Source organism: Emys orbicularis, chromosome 17, assembly GCF_028017835.1.
Source record: "Emys orbicularis isolate rEmyOrb1 chromosome 17, rEmyOrb1.hap1, whole genome shotgun sequence".
Classification (NCBI taxonomy): domain Eukaryota; kingdom Metazoa; phylum Chordata; order Testudines; family Emydidae; genus Emys; species Emys orbicularis.
This window is the reverse complement of record NC_088699.1, coordinates 1,771,971-1,790,868: the sequence shown is the minus strand read 5'-3', so window position 1 is coordinate 1,790,868 and position 18,898 is coordinate 1,771,971. Positions and strand designations below refer to the sequence as shown.

Here is an 18,898-nt window from a genome sequence, read left to right as displayed (position 1 = left end):
ATCCAAGTCAGGGGTAGGCGAGAGGCATTATCCAAGTCAGGGGTAGGCAACCGAAGGTGGCAGGCAAGCTGATTTTCAGTGGCACTCACACTGCCTGGGTCCTGGCCACCTGTCCAGGGGCTCTGCATTTTAATTTAATTTTAAATGAAGTTTCTTAAACATTTTAAAAACCTTATTTACTTTACATACAACAATAGTTTAGTTATATATTATAGACTTATAGAAAGAGACCTTCTAAAAACGTTAAATGTATTACTGGCCCGCCAAACCTTAAATTAGAGTAAATAAATGAAGACTCGGCACACCACTTCTGAAAGGTTGCCGACCCCTGATCTAAGTTAAGTGCCAATGTGAACACAGGAACACATGGATATAAACTGGCCATCAACAAATTTAGGCTTGAAATTAGACAAAGGTTTCTAACCATCAGAGGAGTGAAGTTCTGCAACAGCCTTCCCAGGGAAGCAGTGGGGGCAAAAACCCTAAGTGGCTTCAAGACTGAGCTTGGTAAATGTATGGAGAGGATGGTGATGGGACTGCCTACAATGGCATGTGGCCCATCTAGGAGTGCTAGTAGCAAATAACCCCAATGGCCAGAGATGGGACACTATCTGGGGAGGGTTCCAGGTTACTATAGAAAATTCTTTCCCAGGTGTCTTGCTGACATGCTCAGGGTCTAACTGTTCGCCATACTTGGGGGTGGGAAGGAATTTTCACCCAGGTCAGGTTAGCAGAGACCGGGGGTGGGGGTGGGGGGAAGGTTCACCTTCCTCTGCAGCATGGGGCACGGGTCACTTCCTGGTTTGAACTAGAGCAAATGGTGGATTCTCTGTAACTTGAACTCTTTAAATAATGATTTGAAGATGTCAGTAACTCAGCCAGAGGTTTGGGGTCTGTTACAGGAGTGGGTGGGTGACGTTCTGTGGCCTACAATGTGCAGGTCAGGCCAGATGATCACGATGGTCCCTTCTGGCCTTAAAGTCTGAGTCTAAGTTGTTCCAATGGTTAATTACTCTCACAATTAAAAAATATACACCTTCTTTCCAGTCCAGATTTGTCTCACTTCAACTTCCAACAATTGGATTGGGTTAGAACTTTCTCTGCTAGATTGAAGAGCCCATTATTAAATATTTGTTCCCTATGTAGATACTTACAGACTGTGAATAAGTCACCTCTTAACCTTCTGTTTGTTAATCTCAATAGATTGAGCTCTTTCGCTCTATCACTATAAAGCAGGATTTCTAATCCTTTAATCATTCTTGTGGCTCTTCTCTGACCCCACTCCAAATTATCAACATCCCTCTCGAGTTGTGGGCATCCGAACTGCACACAGGATTCCAGCAGCAGTTACACCAGTGCCATACAGAGGTAAACTAACCTCTCTGTTCTTACTTAAGGTTCCCCTGTTTATACATCCCAGGGTCGCATTAGCTCCTTTAGCCACAGCATTACTGTGGGATCTCATGTTCAACTGAGTATCCACCATGCCACACAACACCTTCCAAATCCTTTCGCGAGTCACTGCTTTTGGGATAGAGTCCCCCAGCCTGTAAGTACGGCTCAGTCTTTGTTCCCATGTGTACATTTAGCCTCATTAAAACACACAGTCTGCTTGCGCCCAGTTTACCAAGCGATCTCGATCACTCTGAATCAGTGATTTGTCCTCTTCATTATTTACCACTCCCCCATGTGCTCTGGGGTTCACCCAGACCAGTGAGGGGTTGTGTCTCTGCCTGCCCTGTAACCCCGAGTGCATCTGTGCTGTGCAGGTTTGACTCAGAGCCCTGGCACCAGCAGCGTGTTCACTGCACAGTGGCCGCATCTTGGCTTCCACCAGCCTGGTCATTCCTTGCAGGGCGACACCAACAGCCCTTCGTGGTCTGAGCTGTCCCCAAACGGTCTCCATTGCAGTGTCCGGTCCCTCTCGCTGGACCCCCACAGAAGTTAAGTTTGCTGCCTCCAAAGAGACAAAGTGCACTTCAGCCTGGTGGTTCAGCTGAAGACCCACACTTCACTTCAATGGCCGGCACTGGCATGGCTTGGTAATAACACAAGGACAAAGTTACTAACGAAGAAGGTAGGTTTAAGAGAGAAGAATAGAAGACACAGGTTGGTTACAAGTAAAACACGCTTTCTAGTGACTAAAACTTAATGTTAGCAATTTACAATCTTTGTCCAAGTAGGTTTCTCACCATAGTGAATTCCCAGACACTGTAAGCCCCTTGGCTGAAGGATCCCCCTTTCTCAGATTGAGAGCTCTGGCCTCGTGTCCCCACCGTGATGGATGCCAAAATGGCTTTTTTTCTGCTTATATTTTCCAAAATCTATTATCTGTTTCAGGAGCCAGGAAGGCTTCCTGGGGGGTGCAGGCTCCCCCCAGTCATGACTGTTAATCAGTCTCTCTTCCCACCCCCCCCTTTATCTCGATGGTTTTGTTTACCTTTTATGAAGATGTACTTTCTGTTGTCCTCTGAGGTTTTACCTGGCTCAATTCACATTGGAGATGCAGGAAAATAGGTGAAACAACATTCCTTAGTCTAGGACAGGCCAATGGTCCATCTAGCCCAGTAGCCTGTGTCTGACAGTGGCCAGTGCCTGATGCAAGGAGCAGAACAGGGCAATTTTGAGTGATCCATCCCCTGCTCTCCAGTCCCAGCACCTGGCAGTTTAGGGGGTTGTGTCCCTGCCCATTTTGGCTAATGGCCATGGATAGACAGATCTTTCATGAACTTCTCAAGTTCTTATACTTGTGGCCTTCACAACATCCCCTGACAAGGAGTTCCACAGGTTGACTGTGCGTTGTGTGAAGAAGTACTTCCTTTTGTTTTAAACCTGCTGCCTATTAATTTCATTGGGTGATCCTGGTTCTTGTATTATGTAAAGGGGTAAATAAAACTTCCTTATTCACTTTCTCCACACCAGTCATGATTTTATAGACCTCTATCATATTCCCTCCCCCCCGTTAGTCATCTCTTTTCTAAGATGAACATTCCTAGTCTTTTTAATCTCTCCTCATATGGAAGTTGTTCCATACCCCCAGTCATTCTTGTTGCCCTGCTCTGTCCCTTTGCCAATTAATATATCTTGAGAGGGGGCAACCAGAACTGCATGCATTATTTAAGGTGTGGGAGTACCATGGATTTATATAGGGGCATCGTGATATTTGGTTTTATCATCTACTCCCTTCGTAATGGTTTCTAACATTGTTCGCTTTTTTGTCTGCTGCTGCACATTGACAAGATGTTTTCAGAGAACTATCCACAATGACTCCAAGATCTTTCTTAAGTGGTAATAGGTAATTTAAACACCATCATTTTATATGCATAGTTGGGACTAATTTTTCCAATGTGCATTACTTTGCATTTATCAATATTGAATTTCATCTGCAATTTTGTTCTCCAGTCACCCAGTTTAGTAAGATCCCTTTGTAACTCTTCACAGTCTGCTTTGGACTTAACCATCTTGAGTAGTTCAGTGTCATCTGCAAATGTTTCCACCTCACTGTTCACCCAGTTTTCCAGATCACTTATAAATATGCTGACAAGCCCTGGTTCCAGTGTAGATTCGTGGGGGACCCCATGATTTACCTTTTTCCTTTGTGAAAACTAACCATTTATTCCTACTCTTTGTTTCCTTTCTTTTAACCAGTTACTGATCCACAAGAGGACATTCCCTCTTGTCCCATCACTGCTTACTTTACTTAAGAGCCCTTGGCGAGGGACCTTGTCAAAGGTTTTCTGAAAGTCCAAGTCCATTATTACCTTTATCAGCCAGATATTTTTTGGCGACATTACTAGTTAGTTTGACAGCATCTGTTTTCCGTAAACCCATGATGATTTGCATTAATTACATTACCTTCCTTTAATTCTTGATTAATCAAGTCTTGTATCACCGGCTCCATTATCTTCCCTGCGATCGAGTGTCAGGCTGACAGGCCTATAATGACCCAGATCATTCTGTTTGCCTTTTTTAAAAATTGGCACAATATTAGCTTGTTTCCAATCTCCTGGAACTTCCCCAGTGCTCCAGGACTCACTGAGAACCAACATTAGGGGCCCGGGAAGCTCCTCAGCCAGCTCTTTAAATATCATGGTTGCAAGTTATTTGAACCTGCTGATTTAAAAATGCCTAACTAGTGGACTGGAGTTATCACCATATGATGAGACTATATAATCTGTCTTTCCCTAAATACAGAACAGAAATATTTATTGAACACTTCTGCCTTTTCTGATGAGTGATGATTCTACCATTTCCAGCTAGTAATGGACCAATACGATTATCATGATTGCTTTTGCTCCTAATATATTTTTAAAACTCCTTCTTAATTCTGCTGGCTATTGATTTCTCCTTGTGTCCATTTGCTTCCCTTATACGTTTTCTACAATTTCCAACTTGTGACTTGTCCCTATCCACTCCCCCTTTTCTTTCATTTGTTACACATTTTTTTTTTATAGCTGCCTTCCTCTCCCCTCTAAACAAAGTCAGTTTTTAATCAGTACATCTTTCTTCCTTGCTTGCATCTTTTTGGGCATCTAGTAAGGTGTTCTTAAATGTTTCCCAATTATCATTTACATTTTTCTGCTTAAATCATCCCTCCTAGCTCATTTGGCCCAATTGTTTTTGGCTTTGTGAAACTGGCCTTATTAAAGTAGCACATGTATCTATATTACTGGTCTAGACTTTATTCAGACTGCACATAAGTCATAATCACTTGTACCTAAGCTATCATTAATTTTTAGATCTGCAGTCAGTTTCTCTGTTAGACCTCATCTTAACAGATAAAGAATTCCCTGTATTGGCTGCAACACCTTCTGAGTTAGGAAATGTCCCAGTATGGGAGGAACAGTGTGGGATTAGGTGCCCTCATTCTCCAGGGGAGCAGCTGTCTGCAGGGGGGAGAAAATGCACTGCCATGAGCACAGGGCCTGGGTGAGGCACCTACTGCTTCAGTCAAGAGCAGGCAGGGCTCATGCCCTGTACAAACTGTGCTCTACCCTAAAACAGCGTGGCTAGTGCACCATGCAGGAATGCGAAAAGCATTAAAGAAACCAAGTGTAATGGCTTCTGTAGAAGCAATGGAGTAGGGGTTGGGATAAAGAGGGCAGAGACACACCCAGGCTGCCCAGGTACACAGTGCAGGCATTTCACACGCAGCATCTCCGCCCTAGGAATCTGCCTGGGGGCAGGAGGAAGGTAATTCTAATGCACACAGAACCCATTTATTTTGAACAAGGGACAGCAACTTCAGAGCTAGAAGATCCCACCCCACTCCTCCCTGGGCCATTCATGGATTTGAAACCTCCTCATGCTGCTGACTCTTCTGTTCCATGCCACAAGGTCCCCGTTCAGTGCATCTGGTGATTCATTTCAAACGTGGCAGGAATAAGGGACGTGGTGTGAGGAAACTGCAGTAGGTACAGGGACCCAATGGACCAAAGCCAAACATACCTGTGAACAAATTAATAACCCACAGGGGAGGAAAAGACCTCCAGCGTAAGGATCACAGTCTAAGTGAAAGCCTCCTGACTACAATCCTCCGAGCTCCCCTTCCATGGTCCGCACCATCACGTACAGTTCAGCCAAGCCCACCACTGAGGCCACGATCACAGCCGACAGCACACGCTGGGGGGACAAGAAGAAATAAGGGAGGTTTAAGTGACGCTGCTGGAGCATTCCAATCAGCCTCCTGTTCTCAGTGGAGATGGCATTCCTGCCAGTTCCTTCCAATGTGCTCTGAACACGCCAAAGGAGGTTGAGGATGGAAAAAACAAACATGGAAACTGTGCTGTCCCAGCTCACACTCACCGCTGCCATTTCTGTGAAGATGTACTGGCTGCCCAGGTATGTGCAGGCAAATGCAGCCACCACTGTGACAATGAAGTTGAATATGGTGATGACCACGGCTTTCATGGACCTAACTGGGGATGGAAGGGAGGGAGGAGAGATGTCAGCAAAAGCATTTGCAGATAAAAGCGGTTTGTCATTAGCATGCAACGTAAGGGCTTGGGGTAAGCTATAGTACCTCTGCCTGAATCTGCCAGTCCCTTCCCCATTGTTCAGATAGAAAAATACTCAAGAATAAACACGTGTTGTACCTTTTGAAAAAACTTGCCTCTTTTGAAGAAGTAATTTTGATTTAAAACACTAACAAATTCACCTCTGCCTGCATTGCTGGGCCCGCAAACTGCAGCAGTGGGACAGCGTGAGCTAGAGAGAAGCAAGCTGGAAACAAAAGTTCACTGGTCAGGCTATCTAGGTCAGAGCTGGCAGACATCTCTTCTTTAGGCACCATGGTCTTCCCTTCTGATCCAAACTCCCAACCCTGAGGCTTTTCAAAGTCCTTCAAACTCTGACACCCATATAATCATCCCGAGTTATTTAATGTATAAATAGGGACCGTCCCTTATTTCAAATTAAACCCATCTAGTGAAACACAGCCAGAGAGAGGTGGGGCTGCTCTGTCTTTGAGGATGAGTAGATGGCAATTGATTTAATTCTCACAATTGGCTTTCTGCCTGCTGGGCATACACTGCCTGTTTCCTCCTGTGTTGATACAACTCACCTTGCCTTCCCAAGTCAGCCAGAGTCCCGTACCGGTTCAGTTCCTGAGAGGAGAAGGAGAAGAACCGGGTTATAAAAACCTTATTCCACCCTAGGCGTCAATTCCATAGTGGAGACAATTCCAGTAGAGCATCCTGCACTGCTGCCCCATTGAGACTAGAACTATATTTGATCAACAGGCTTGTGGGTAGCACCCTGATGGCTCCGGTTCCCTTGTTTACAATACAGATTTGACAGCCCTGTTTGAGGTGGAAGGCTTCCAGCACGTCTCTATTTCTCCCTTCAAAGGCCCCGTGCTGCACCAATCCTCACTCCCGGTGAGGGACTCTGGAGCTCAACAGTGATACTCTTGGATAGGCCAGTCGGGGTCATGGGAAAGGAATATCAGATGCTCTCCACACAGAACTGAGTTGCTTTTGCCTCTGAGCTTCCAAACCAAAGAGCCTGGGACCCCAAATTCATCTCTGGGCATTGCCACCAAAGAGCTGTGTTGAGTCACTTATTACTTTAACATTTATGGTGGTTCCATAGGGTATGGTAAACTTTTATAATTGGTGGAGAACAGACTGTCCAGATTTATTCTGATCTTGTATCTTCCCTGCCTTTCTTCAGACCTGACAGTTGATGTTTCTTGTTATCCGCTTGTATTCCTCATTGGCTAGCTTAGCCTTTATCTTCTCCAGACGGGCCACCAGCTCTGGGTTCTAAATACAATTAATAAACAAAAGAAACTGCAATGAGAGCTGAGGAGCCATTAATTTATTCTGTACATTTCTTGGCACATGAAAAACATCTAGTTTTAGTAATGTCCCTAGCTAAGAGATGGAAACAGTGTTCTAACAATAGCTGTAACTAGTATTTACCCCATGCTTGTTACATACCCTTGGAGGTTTCTCCACTTCAGGGAGATAAATCTCGCTGCCTTCCAGTAGCTCATGGAGATACACAGGAGAACCTACAACACAAAGAGTTCCTCTAAATCCTTTCAGTTCAGAAATGTAGGCAAAGTAGTGAAATGTAACATCCAGGTCAGACTCTGGATCTTTAGCTGGTCACATCAAGGATGCAACATGGAAATGTCTCCAAGACATAGAAAGAGAGAGAGAGAGAGTGTGACTGAGAGAAACAGAGTTTAAAAACAACAACTATTTTTAAACAAAATTGTTTTCGTTAAGTTAAATAGGTTGTCAAGGAGAACAAAATAAAAATCCTGACCATTCCACGTAACAGCATCTGCTTAGTACTAGAGTGAAACTAGCCAGGCTAGGTTCACAGTTCCAGGATAAATGAAAGACAAGTAGCATTATAACTAGATTTCAAATTAGATTTGAGATCAGTTTGAGCAATGAAGATGTTAACAAGGTAAGTGAGGAAATATTGTAAAGTGAGGGGTTTTATTTTGACTGTTTAACTTGAATTTTTACACTTCGCAGTAGTTTTCATTCAGCCAATTCTGAGAGAACACTTTTTGTGGATAAAATTAACTGTTGCTTTAAAGTACAAGGTTTGTAGAGTCTATCATCTGCGATGGATCCCCAAACTGTTTAGAGGAGTTAGGTGTTAGACAAGTGCATAGTATTAATCTCTACCAGCTGAAGATTTCAATGCACTTTAAAAACAATAACTTAGGCCATCAAATACCCTGTGAAGTTAGTATTATCCTCATTTTACAGATGAGGAAACTAAGGGATAGACATTAAGTGATTTTCCCAAAGTGGCAGAGCCATGAAAAAAGCCCAATTTGTGCCTTAAATTCTAAATCCTGTGCCTTAATTATACAGCCATCCTTCCTGCAACAGGGAAAGAAACATGTCAGAGGTATAGACATAATGAGGAGGCTGAGATACAAAAAGGGGTCTTTGGAGGCAGGAGTTGGAGAGAAGTCAGCACCAATGCTGGCCACACTGTCTGAAGGGGCAGAGGTCGATGGTTCTAGACAAGAGAGGTGAGTTAGAGACAAAAGATCCATTAGGACAGGTGACATAAAATCCATGGAGGTTTTTATAGACAAGAATGGAAGGCTCCAGTTCCAAGTTGCCTGAAGTAACAGGGAGCAGTCTGAAGATAGTACAATGGGGCCATGTTTCTCTGTATAGGCGAGAAAGAGAGCAGCAGCATTTTGCTGGAGAGCTGGGACTTGGGGAGACCACAGAGAAGTAAGGAACCAGGAGAAGGATTTCAGCAGAGGCAGATCAAGGCTGTGGCACTCACAGGAGATGGAAGTCAGTTTTAGAGTCCCATTACTGGAGGAGGGAGTAGGTATTTTGGGGGCCTTGGATGTTATTTAAAAAGCAAACAACCTTCCAGGATTCCAGGGGCTAGTTAACTCCCTATAAAATCTTAGATTTTAAGAGTCTGCAAAAGCAAAATTGGGCTGCGGTGTCAGTATGTTGCATGGATTTATAGTTTATATAAAGGTTGAAGCTCCCGATCTGCTGCTGTTCCGCCGCTTAGCAGTGGATAACTTTGTGCATGTTTTGGCTTTGCTGACAATAATTTGGGGCCCCCTAGAAGATCTTTGGGGGGAAGTAAGTGTACCCCTCGTGCCCCCCCGCGCCGGCCCTGGCTGCAGGGGGCCGGAAATGAGCCCGGCGGACGCTCAGCCTCAGGCCATGGCCCCGACCGGCGCCTCTCACCTGCCTGGCGCAGGGCGCCCTGCAGCTTCCGGAGCAGGCTGAAGGGAACAAGGGGGCCGCGCCCGGCGGCCTGGGCCCCCAAAGCGGCCTCCAGCTCCGCACGCAGCTCGCGGGGAAGCCGCCCAAGCTCCCCGCTGGCGGAGGCCGCCGCCCGCACCAGCCGCTCCCCCGCCAGTATAGAGGACGCCATCTTGGACAGGACGGGGGGTCACATGATCACAGGCCCGTTCCCAAGGCATCTCCGATCAACCATAGAGAGCGGGCTTCTCCGGGGAGTGGCCCCTCCCGCGCCGCTCGCAAAGGGCGCTGGGAAGGCGGAGCTGGCATAACAGGCGGGGGTTGCGGCCGCGCGGTGCATTGTGGACCGGTGGTGGTGTCAGAGCTAGGCCTTTCCGTTGTCCCCGGCTCAGCCGGCCTGGGCGGGCGGGATGTCGGGCTGCGCGGCGCGGCGCTACCTGGCGGCGGCGCTGAGCAGGTGCCGGGTCCGGGCGCTGCCGCTCAGGGAGGCCCCGAGCCGCGGCCTCCGGGCGCTGTGTGCGGGGGGCCCCGGAGCCTCGCAGCTGCCCCCGCGCCGCCACCTCTCGTCCCGGTGAGGCGGGGTCCGCGGGGCGGGCGGGCGGGCCGGGGCGGCCGCGGCGGGCGAGCTGGGCTCTGCGGGACCCCGGCCCCCGCCTGGCCTGACTCGCTGTGGGTTCCCCCCCCAGGAACCGGGCTGAGGGCAAAGTGCTGGAGCCGGTGGGAGTGTTCGAGGTGCCGAAGCCGCAGGGCAAATACGAAACGGGCCAGGTAGGTGTCAGGCGGGTGCCCGGAGCGGAGAGCCTCCGGCGGGTGAAACCATCCTTAGCGCCGGGTGCTCTGCTCTGCTCACTCCCAAGCATCGTCCCTCCAGCAGCAAGGGAGAGTCTGAACCTGCTCCCGCTATGCGGAGCCCTCGCAAGCCCTTCTCCGCTCCTGGCCTCGCTCCGCCCCAGCCCCAGCCCCAGCTCTGCCTGCGGCTCCGACAGCTCCGGGGTGTTTAGTTCCCAACTTAAACTTCATGTGGTCAAAGCTGTGTTCCCACTTCTCTCTCCTCCCAAGCCTTCTCCGTTCCCTCGTTCTTTGTCACCACTCTCCTCTCTGTCAACAGGTCCAGAAAATGGAGCATGTCTTAGATTCTTTCTTCTCCCCTGCCCCATCAAGCCAGGTTCTGTCCAAATCTTGCTATTTCTCCCTGCATAATAAAAATAAAATGCTGCTGCTTTAGACGTGCGAGGTTGTTACCCTTTTTTGGGGGGTGCGTTTTAATCTCTTGGCTGTGATTTGCACAGGACTGAAGTTTATGATTCCCCTTTTCAGCTGTTTCTTCACAGTGTATTTGGCTACAGAGGAATAGTCCTGTTTCCCTGGCAAGCCAGGTTGTATGATCGGGATGTTGCTTCTCCTGTTCCAGAAAAGTAAGGATTTACATTTGTTCATTTGCTCCCATGCTGTTTAAGCCTTTCACTGTTCTTCCTGGTCAGGATCACAGAGGTTTTAGGAAAGAGTGAGGCAAAGCCTCAGGTGACTTTTGTGTGAGCATCAAACTGGGAGAGATTGGCTCATAATAAGAGAAACTATTTTGGTATTAATTTAGACTAAGTTAAAAGATGGGAGGAAGGTTTTTGGGAATGGTGTGTGTGCTTTAGAAAACAAATGGGTGGTGGAATTGCATGTTAACGAAAGAAACTCCTGTGGATTTAGGTGTAGGTTACTGTATAGGTTCCTAGTGATTTGAACTGGTTGGCCTTGGCTCCAGTCTTGGCGAGCTAGGTTCAGTTCAGCCTTCTCAGCCTCCTTGTCTTTCACCTTCCACTCCAGGCAGCTGATGAACCCCGCAAGTGAGTCTTGTGGGACATGGATAGGACTGAGGAGTGAACACATTGAAAATAAGGGTGGAGTGAAAGCATTAACCCAGATAGGAAGCCTGACTGACTAGTGAGACACTTCTCAGTCTCTGTAAATGGGGGCTATCATGCCACTGATTTGGATATATATATATATTTTTTGGCATCTGTCATCATTTATTGCTGTATGTATGGGTGGTGTGAATCTCACATTGACTGAAATGGAGTGACTGGAGATCCTGCAGTGTATTCAGAACCCCCTTTTCCTTTAAGAATGAACTTGTTGCAGGTAGCAACTGTTTGTACTTTATCCACAATATCAGAGATGCAACCTGATGTATGACCAAACTTATTCCCGCTCTATGTCTCACTTGCTGCTGGTAGGTGTAATCACATCCGTAGGGTGTAGGCTAGTGAAAGGAGCTCTTGTGCTCAGAATTTGTCTTTCTCTTTAGGAGTGAGAGTGCAGCAGGTCATGGATCCAAAGAAGTCAAAGGCAAAACTCACACCTACTATCAGGTGCTAATAGATGCTCGGGATTGCCCACATATAGTAAGTGTCTGATAACCTTGTTCTTGACACCCAAAGATCTCCCTCTTCTGTTAATTCCTTAGATGCAGACAGCAGCTGTAATGAAAGGCTGGGAGCGTGCTGTTAATGTTGTTCCTCTATGGTGGGAATGTTTGGAACAGGGGTGACTGACTGGTTCTGTTTTACCAGGTCATCATTCTGCTAAGAAAGATCATCAGAAATGTTTAACCATTACTCTTCTGAGTAGGTCAAATTTCTTCTGTCTAGGTTAAAAGCGACAGAGTCCTGTGGCACCTTATAGACTAACACGTATTGGAGCATAAGCTTTCGTGGGTGAATACCCACTTCGTCAGACATATTCACCCACAAAAGCTTATGCTCCAATACGTCTGTTAGTCTATAAGGGGCCACAGGACTCTTTGTCGCTTTTTACAGATCAAGACTAACACGGCTACCCTTCTGATACTTGACAGGTTAGGTAAAGGCAATAGGAACAAAATCTTCTTTTTAGTTGGTGTTTGAATTGTGATTTTTCTCTCGGAGATTAAAACAAGAGAAATGTTTGTTCTGAGCTGAACTGGTTAAATGAAATAAATGTACAACCTTGAGAGAAGAATAATAAAACTGCTGTCGGCCCACAGTATAGTCCATTCAAAGCGCTAAATCCCCCTTATTTTCAGTCTCAGAGGTCACAGACGGAAGCAGTGACGTTCCTGGCGAATCATGACGACAGTCGAGCTCTCTATGCCATACCAGGTGAGTAAATAGCTGCTCTTAAGCTTTCTGGAGGGTGCAGATTCTCATGAGATCAGGCGAGGAGGACCATGAGAGGTACCATCACTAGTGAAGTCTAGTAACAGCAGTACATAGATCTACCCCTGGAATGCCTTGTCCTAGGTGCAGTTTGTAGGCCTCTTGGAGAACAGTCGAGTGACTGACATGCACAGCACTGTGAAGAGGTGTGTTCAACTGGAGTCAGTGGCTAGGCGAGTGAGGGAGTCTTGACTGTTGCTCAGATACTTTGAGCTGTTGACCCCAAACCCCACTCTCTCTACTTAGCAGTAGATATTCTCAGATCCTACACCCTGCATTCCTTTCGCCTCCTTTATTTCTAGGGCTGCTGGATCTCTGTTTCTCCTTCTGTTGTGTTCCCTATCTGAAGTCCTTGTGTGATAGTCTAATCACTTCTGCAGCCATTAGTGGCTCAAGAAGAGAATTGGCTTTATGTGTGGAGAAGTATGTATCCCTTTTGAAGAAGGTGGTAAAGCGAGACGTGAAGAATTATTGCCAGGGAGTGTCCTGTAGGTTGAGGATAGTTTTGCTAGTTTAGATTTCCTCTGCCAGGCCCTTTCTTTACTACTTATTAGTGTAATTTATTGCCATGCTAAGATGCCTCCTGTGAATCTCCTTTTGCTGATGGCATTTAATGGCTGATGTGGGCTTCTTCTCTAGGTCTAGACTATGTAAGCCATGAAGACATCCTTCCCTACAGCTCCACCGATCAGGTGCCAATCCAGCACGAGCTCTTTGAGAGGTTTCTTATGTACGACCAGACAAAAGGTAACTGCATGCCCCTCGAGCCTTGCCCTAGAGAAAGCCTCTACAGAGCCGTGTGCTCCTATAAGGCACCTTCATAAGGAAAGACCGGCATCTGCAGCTCATTGTCTTAGGTGCAGTGCATTACCTATGGGGTGAGAGGCTTTGTTCTAGCAGAAGCATCCTTAGACAGACCTCTGTAACCATGTAAAAGCTGCCGCTCTGTCTGAGAGGCGGGAGTTCAGTAGCTTATCTATAGCCACTTGGATAAACTGTCATCTTTCCACTCCCTGCAGTTCCGCCTTTTGTAGCGAGGGACACGCTGTGCGCGTGGCAGGAAAAGAATCATCCCTGGTTAGAGCTGTCTGATGTGCACCGAGAAACCACCGATAATATCCGAGTCACCGTCATCCCCTTCTACATGGGCATGAGGGTAGGTCTGGGTCTTACCTAGCGTGGCCACCATTGTTACTCTCTCCACCCCATTTAAAACACCCCCATCCTTTCTATGGGCCAATGCAGATAGCTCCGGGTCCTGCTCAGCATCTCGCTTTCGTCCTGTGACCTGGCTTCTTGTTCTAGTTGCATCCTCACGTATCATTATCCTCAATGGTCGTGAACATGGAAACATGGGACAGAATGGTTATGGGAACATCCCCATCTCAGCCCCTGCTAGTTGTTAGCTGAGTTCTGTGAAATGCCTTGGGCTGCTCTGTGGGAGAGGTGCTACTAAAGGGCAGGTGAGAATTTTCACAATGCCTGTATCATTAACACTCCCTGCTGTTAGTGTTGGATGTAAAATGGCACCAGCGCAATCTGGACCGCAGTGAGTTACACTTGCAGTCTCTCTCCCCTTTCCCCCCCCACCCCCCTCCCAGGGTTTGACACTCGGCTGCTTTGCCTTCTCCCTGGGGCTGAGGAGTTCCCTGATTAAAGCTTTCTGGATTCAGCTGACACCCTGTGCTTCTGACACCTTGCTGCTCGGGGTTCAGCTTGTGTATTAGCCAGCTGTCTCGTGGGGTGGAGAACTGGGGATTTACACATACAGGTCAGTTTCAAAATAAACAATGCCTCTAGGATCAGTAGGATTGTAAGGCAGCCTTGGACCACAACACAGGCAGGCCCTGATGGAAGCTAAGCTTCTGGAGAGCCGAACTGGTATGTATCCCATCTGCTAACCAACAGCACGTGGAGTTGGGCATCCTCTAACAGCACAGAGGTATAATTAACAGGGGTACCCATGACTGGTCAGTTCTCCAGTCACTGGTGGATCCCTGGAGCTCTTCTGTCACAGTTACATAGATGCTCGGGCCAGTGTTACCCTGGGAATGAGGGACTAACTCATGGATGAATTTGGAGAGTGCCTCAGTCTGTGCTGCCCAGTCAGCCCTGCGTGCTTGTGCTGTGCTGATCGCTGAAGGGGCATTGGTGCTGAGCTGAAGGACATCTATTAAACTAGTTTATTTCTCTTGACAGGAAGCCCAGAATTCCCATGTCTATTGGGTAAGTGCCTTGTGCTTCTGTAAAACAGCCTGAGGAGGAGGAGGGCATTTCTTTGCTGTGAGGTGCTGGAAGCCCCACTATGGCTATGGACAGATTTATCAGGATGGGCTCTGAGGGAGGGTGGCACCAGCAAGTGGACCTGATACCTGGACTATTGGCGGCTGGCTCCAGCTCCTGACGACTTTGTCTCTTGCCTCTCTAGTGGCGTTACTGTATCCGCTTGGAGAACCTGGACAATGAGGTGGTACAACTGCGAGAACGGCACTGGAGGATATTTAGTTTGTCTGGCACCCTGGAAACTGTCCGGGGCCGAGGAGTTGTGGGAAGGGTAAGTATTGCCTGATATCTGTCCCCCAAACGGAGGCTATGTCTGAGCACTCGCCCTGGCTTGATTTATCAGTATGCAGCTTAAAGGGCACTTCCAGTGACTGCAGTAAGTATGCGCTGTGAAAGCGCCATGTGCACAGTTCCTTGCAGATTCTGTCACTCCTGAGGGAATTCTGCACCGAAAAATTCTGCGTGCAATATTTTAAAATTCTGCAAATTTTATTTGTCAATAAATCACTGTGGCTCCAGCATGGCAGTGGGGAGCCCAGGGCACTGGCTGCATTGAGGTGGGAGATCCCCCTGCAGCCTCCACCGCTAGTTCCAGCATCTGTGCCTCACTCCACAATCCCCTCCCCCGCCCTATTCCACCCCCCCTTTCTTCCCCACTACCTCTTCTCCTTACCCCCCGTCCCTTCCCTCACTTCCCCGCCGCGCCTTACCCAGCCCCACCGCGGGCACACACTGTTGCACAGAAGGGGAGCTCGACTGGCACTAGGACCCAGGAGGTGGCGTTCAGCTGCAGAGTCAGCAGAGCTGCAGCCTCCTTCAGCTAGGCAGCTCTGCGCTTGCAGAAATGGGGGGGCGGGGGCACGTAACCCTGCATGCCCCCCCATGCCTCGCCTCCGTTTGGGGGCAGTTCCCCCCAAAACTGCGCCGATGGTCGTTCCCCCTCCCCCACACGCCCTCCCTTTGGTTCCCTGCTGTTTTCTGCCTGCCCGGGGGTGGGGCTTTATGCAGGCTCACAGTCCTGCAGAATTACCCCAGGAAGGAGCCCAGCAGAAAGTGCAAGTCTGGTCAGCAGAGGGTTGTTCTAGTTCACTCAGTCCCCCAATCTGACTATGGGGGGGAACTGAAATACGGTGTCCTGCTGGTGCTACTTATTGGGTGTGGCCTTTATTATGGGGATGGGGATGGCAAGAAGAGAAACAATTGCTAAGCAGCATTTTGAAGCCTAGGAGCTCTGCTGATTTTGTTGCAAAGCAAATCTGCCAATGGCTGGCTGCGGCGAAATCTCGGGGGATCTGACTGATACAATGGGGTCTCTTTGTGTCCACAGGAGCCAGTCTTATCCAAAGAGCAGCCAGCATTTCAATACAGCAGCCATGTCTCACTGCAGGCATCCAGTGGTCACATGTGGTAAGAAACATTCACTGTTGTGGTAGTGCAGAGTCCTCAGTTGGAGATTAGGACCCCCGAGACTGTCTGTGTCCCAGAGAGCTCACAGTCTGGGGTTCTGACAGGACTCAACAGCTGGTGGGTTGGACAAGGCAACTAAAGGTGGCTGCACGTTTGCATAAACCAGGCTGTAGTGATAGTTCCAGGAACCCCTGCTGTCCATGAGCCCTGGCAGAGACTCCGAGCTGGTTCCTCCTTCTCCCCCAGTTTCTCCCTTGCGACGGAGCTGGGCCCTTTCCAGATTATCTGCTTATATGCTCAGCTCCCCGGCATGTTCCCTCTTGAGTCCCAGGGGCAGGGTTGTATTGGCTCTTGTGCCCTAGGGCCTTCCTTTAGCAGAACCCACTGGAGGAAATGCTAGTGAAGTGCAGTGACTTTCTCCCAGAGTGAGTCTGAAATTTAGTGCCCAAAGGCCTGACGCTTGGGATTGTTCCTGGCTTACGCAGTCCCATGTACTTCAGCAGCATTGAAAACTAACCACTCGTTCATTAAATCCCTAACTGTGCACGTTGTGGAGAGGTGTCACATGACCCCTCTCTTCCCCACCTTTGAGCACACCTTTCTCAGAAGCTGGGGGCTGCTTTGCAGACACTTGTATTTGAGCTGGAATTACTACAGCAGACCTGCCCCTTCAGGGTGAGCTCTTGCTAACTCAGGCTTTCACCTTGCATGGGTGGGTATTCCTGACTAGCTGAATGAAAGATCCCCTGGGAGTAGAATGCAGCTCGTTGTAGTGCTCTCCCTCCCCAAAGTCTGAAAGGAAAGATGGGCACCAGAGCTAGGAAGCCATTCCAGTAGTGGGGAGAGGAAAGGGCTGGAATCCCTGAATCACCAAGCCACATGGCTTCCTTTCTAGTAAATGGTCTTCTCAGGTGATGAAGAATCCGACTCAGACCTATTGTTTTATCTATCAAGACCCCTCCCTGTTAGCTCACATCCTGCATCACACAAGGCAGTTTGCTTTCCTGAGGCAGTGGGAGACCTGCTGGGGAGCTGACTTGTCTTACCTGTGTACGGAAATGTGTGTTCAGTGCTTAATCTTCCCCTTGTGAAATTGTGAAGCAGAAACTTCAGCTTCCAAACTGCCTGTGATGGGCCTTTAAGGACTGATCCCAGGTTGCTGAGCCATTGGGGCTTCTGCTGGTAAATAAGAATGTGAATTTGACCTATTTGCAAACTAAACTCAGATGGCCTAACCTAGCCTGTCTCTGGCCTGGCCTGAGGAGAGCATTGTCCGAGCTATCTGGGGGTGGCTTTAGGCCTCTTCCCCCCACCGTGGGGTGGCCTGCTCTGTGTTGGGCTAACCACCTTGTCATAAGTGAGTCACATGGCCGGTGATGCTTTCCTGCCGGTGGGAGGATCCTGCAAAGGCAGAGTGCAGAAGGGTTGATGCCTCCCCCAGGAGTTGTCATTCCATTGCTGCACTGTGAGGGGCATGGTGTGCATTGGTCTCAGTCTGGTCTCTGACTTTGTTTTGCAGGGGTACTTTTCGGTTTGAGCGGCCTGATGGCTCCCACTTTGATGTCCGAATCCCACCCTTCTCATTGGAAAGCAACAAAGATGAGAAGACGCCTCCCTCTGGCCTTCACTGGTAGAGCAGTCTAAGCACGGTACCCCAGGAGAACAGTCGTGCAGTGCAGACCTCTGGTTCCCACTCTGCTGCATCCAGGGATATGGAACTTTTCAATATTTTAAACCATTTTGTTTTAACCATTGCTAAAGGGGAGTTTCTGAACTTTAACACTGGCTCTTTCAGGCTGCTTGTAAGCATCATAAGCTGTATTAGTGAATCCTTACTTCCCCCCGGCGCGGGCTGGTGCCCGAGCTCGGGGCGTTTAGAACTGTGCTGCTGTGAAGATGGGCCCACTCAGCAGGGCTGGGCCCTTTCCAAATGTGTTTGAATTCTCTGGGATATGAGGTTTCTCTTTAATAAACTGGCCCCTCTAGTTGTAGCCCATTTTCCTTTGTGCGCCAAGGCATTGGTCTCACGGCCAGCTTGCCCCAGGCTGTGCAAAGCTCCATCAGCCCAAACCTCTGTGCCCGAGGAGGTGAGAGCTGGCTGTGCCATGTCGGTAAGGCGCTGCCAGCCCTGGCATGCAAACGCCCCTGGAGAAGCCTGGTAGCGTGTGTGGAGTGCACCATTTGGTGGGGTGTTGCTTGCCAGGCTCTGCCCTGAATTGCTGCCAAGCCCCTGCTCTAACCAAATGCGTGCAAAGGGTGAACAGCATTGAGCGTGGGCACGCGCAGAGCAGAGTGCGTCAGCACTTTGTGCTCTGAGACGACAGCAGCAGCAGTCATTGTGGTCAGCACAGCCGAGTTAAAGGGCACTCGGAAGGAGCCCCTCCCCCTCTGCAGGCCACACACTCTACCTAGCTTTGAAAATGTGCAGCTCAGCGGCTGCTGCTGACAGCCCCTTCCCTGCAGAGCTGTGACACTGGCGGTGCCCTGGTTTCTGTCCTGCATTAGCAACTCCTGCTTGGACAGGAACGTTCCCCTCTGGGAGTTAGAAACTGGCCTGTAGCCTGGCTGCCCCGAGGAGGTGCCTTACAGGCAGGGCAGAAAGGTCAAGGTCTGGTTCAGAGCTTTATTCCCGTGTGTGGGCTTGGAACGGGGTGTGCTGTGACTCCTCAGCTGAACAAACCAGGGGCAGCTTCTAATTCAGGTTGAATGTAGGTGGGGGGTGCTTGAGTATAGCAGTGGGGGTCCCTTTGGCATGTGAAGGTCCCACACCTCCCCAGAAGCCAGAGCTTGTCTTTCTGCATGTTG

At 48.7% G+C, this 18,898-nt stretch overlaps 2 protein-coding genes across 2 annotated transcripts; one reads left to right on the top strand and one right to left on the bottom strand.

Moving 5' to 3' along the window:
* Positions 1-5,205: 5,205 nt before the first annotated feature.
* On the bottom strand, positions 5,206-9,387 carry TMEM199 (transmembrane protein 199). The gene is made up of 6 exons (XM_065418222.1): positions 9,198-9,387; positions 7,443-7,516; positions 7,176-7,265; positions 6,563-6,605; positions 5,806-5,918; positions 5,206-5,622 (listed from the first exon to the last, which is right to left on the bottom strand). Exons 1-6 carry the CDS (start codon positions 9,385-9,387, stop codon positions 5,527-5,529), a joined length of 606 nt encoding a protein of 201 aa, XP_065274294.1. The 3' UTR covers positions 5,206-5,526.
* A 238-nt stretch (positions 9,388-9,625) lies between these two features.
* Positions 9,626-18,076, top strand: POLDIP2 (DNA polymerase delta interacting protein 2). Its single transcript, XM_065418495.1, has 11 exons — positions 9,626-9,786; positions 9,902-9,983; positions 10,533-10,630; positions 11,515-11,611; positions 12,271-12,346; positions 13,043-13,150; positions 13,423-13,559; positions 14,603-14,629; positions 14,832-14,957; positions 16,014-16,093; positions 17,613-18,076. The coding sequence occupies exons 1-11, from the start codon at positions 9,626-9,628 to the stop codon at positions 17,725-17,727; spliced, it is 1,107 nt and encodes a 368-aa protein (XP_065274567.1). The 3' UTR covers positions 17,728-18,076.
* Positions 18,077-18,898: the final 822 nt, after the last annotated feature.

Bases quoted from the DNA above. Each gene is read 5' to 3' on its own strand.
- TMEM199 (XM_065418222.1), bottom strand. From the start codon at position 9,387: ATGGCGTCCTCTATACTGGCGGGGGAGCGGCTGGTGCGGGCGGCGGCC. The intron at 7,266-7,442 runs GTATGTAACAAG...AATTGTATTTAG, and splicing joins AAGTGGAGAAACCTCCAAGG to AACCCAGAGCTGGTGGCCCG. The intron at 6,606-7,175 runs GTCTGAAGAAAG...TTCTCCTCTCAG, and splicing joins CAAGAAACATCAACTGTCAG to GAACTGAACCGGTACGGGAC.
- POLDIP2 (XM_065418495.1), top strand. From the start codon at position 9,626: ATGTCGGGCTGCGCGGCGCGGCGCTACCTGGCGGCGGCGCTGAGCAGG. The intron at 11,612-12,270 runs GTAAGTGTCTGA...CCTTATTTTCAG, and splicing joins CTCGGGATTGCCCACATATA to TCTCAGAGGTCACAGACGGA. The intron at 14,630-14,831 runs GTAAGTGCCTTG...TTGCCTCTCTAG, and splicing joins AGAATTCCCATGTCTATTGG to TGGCGTTACTGTATCCGCTT.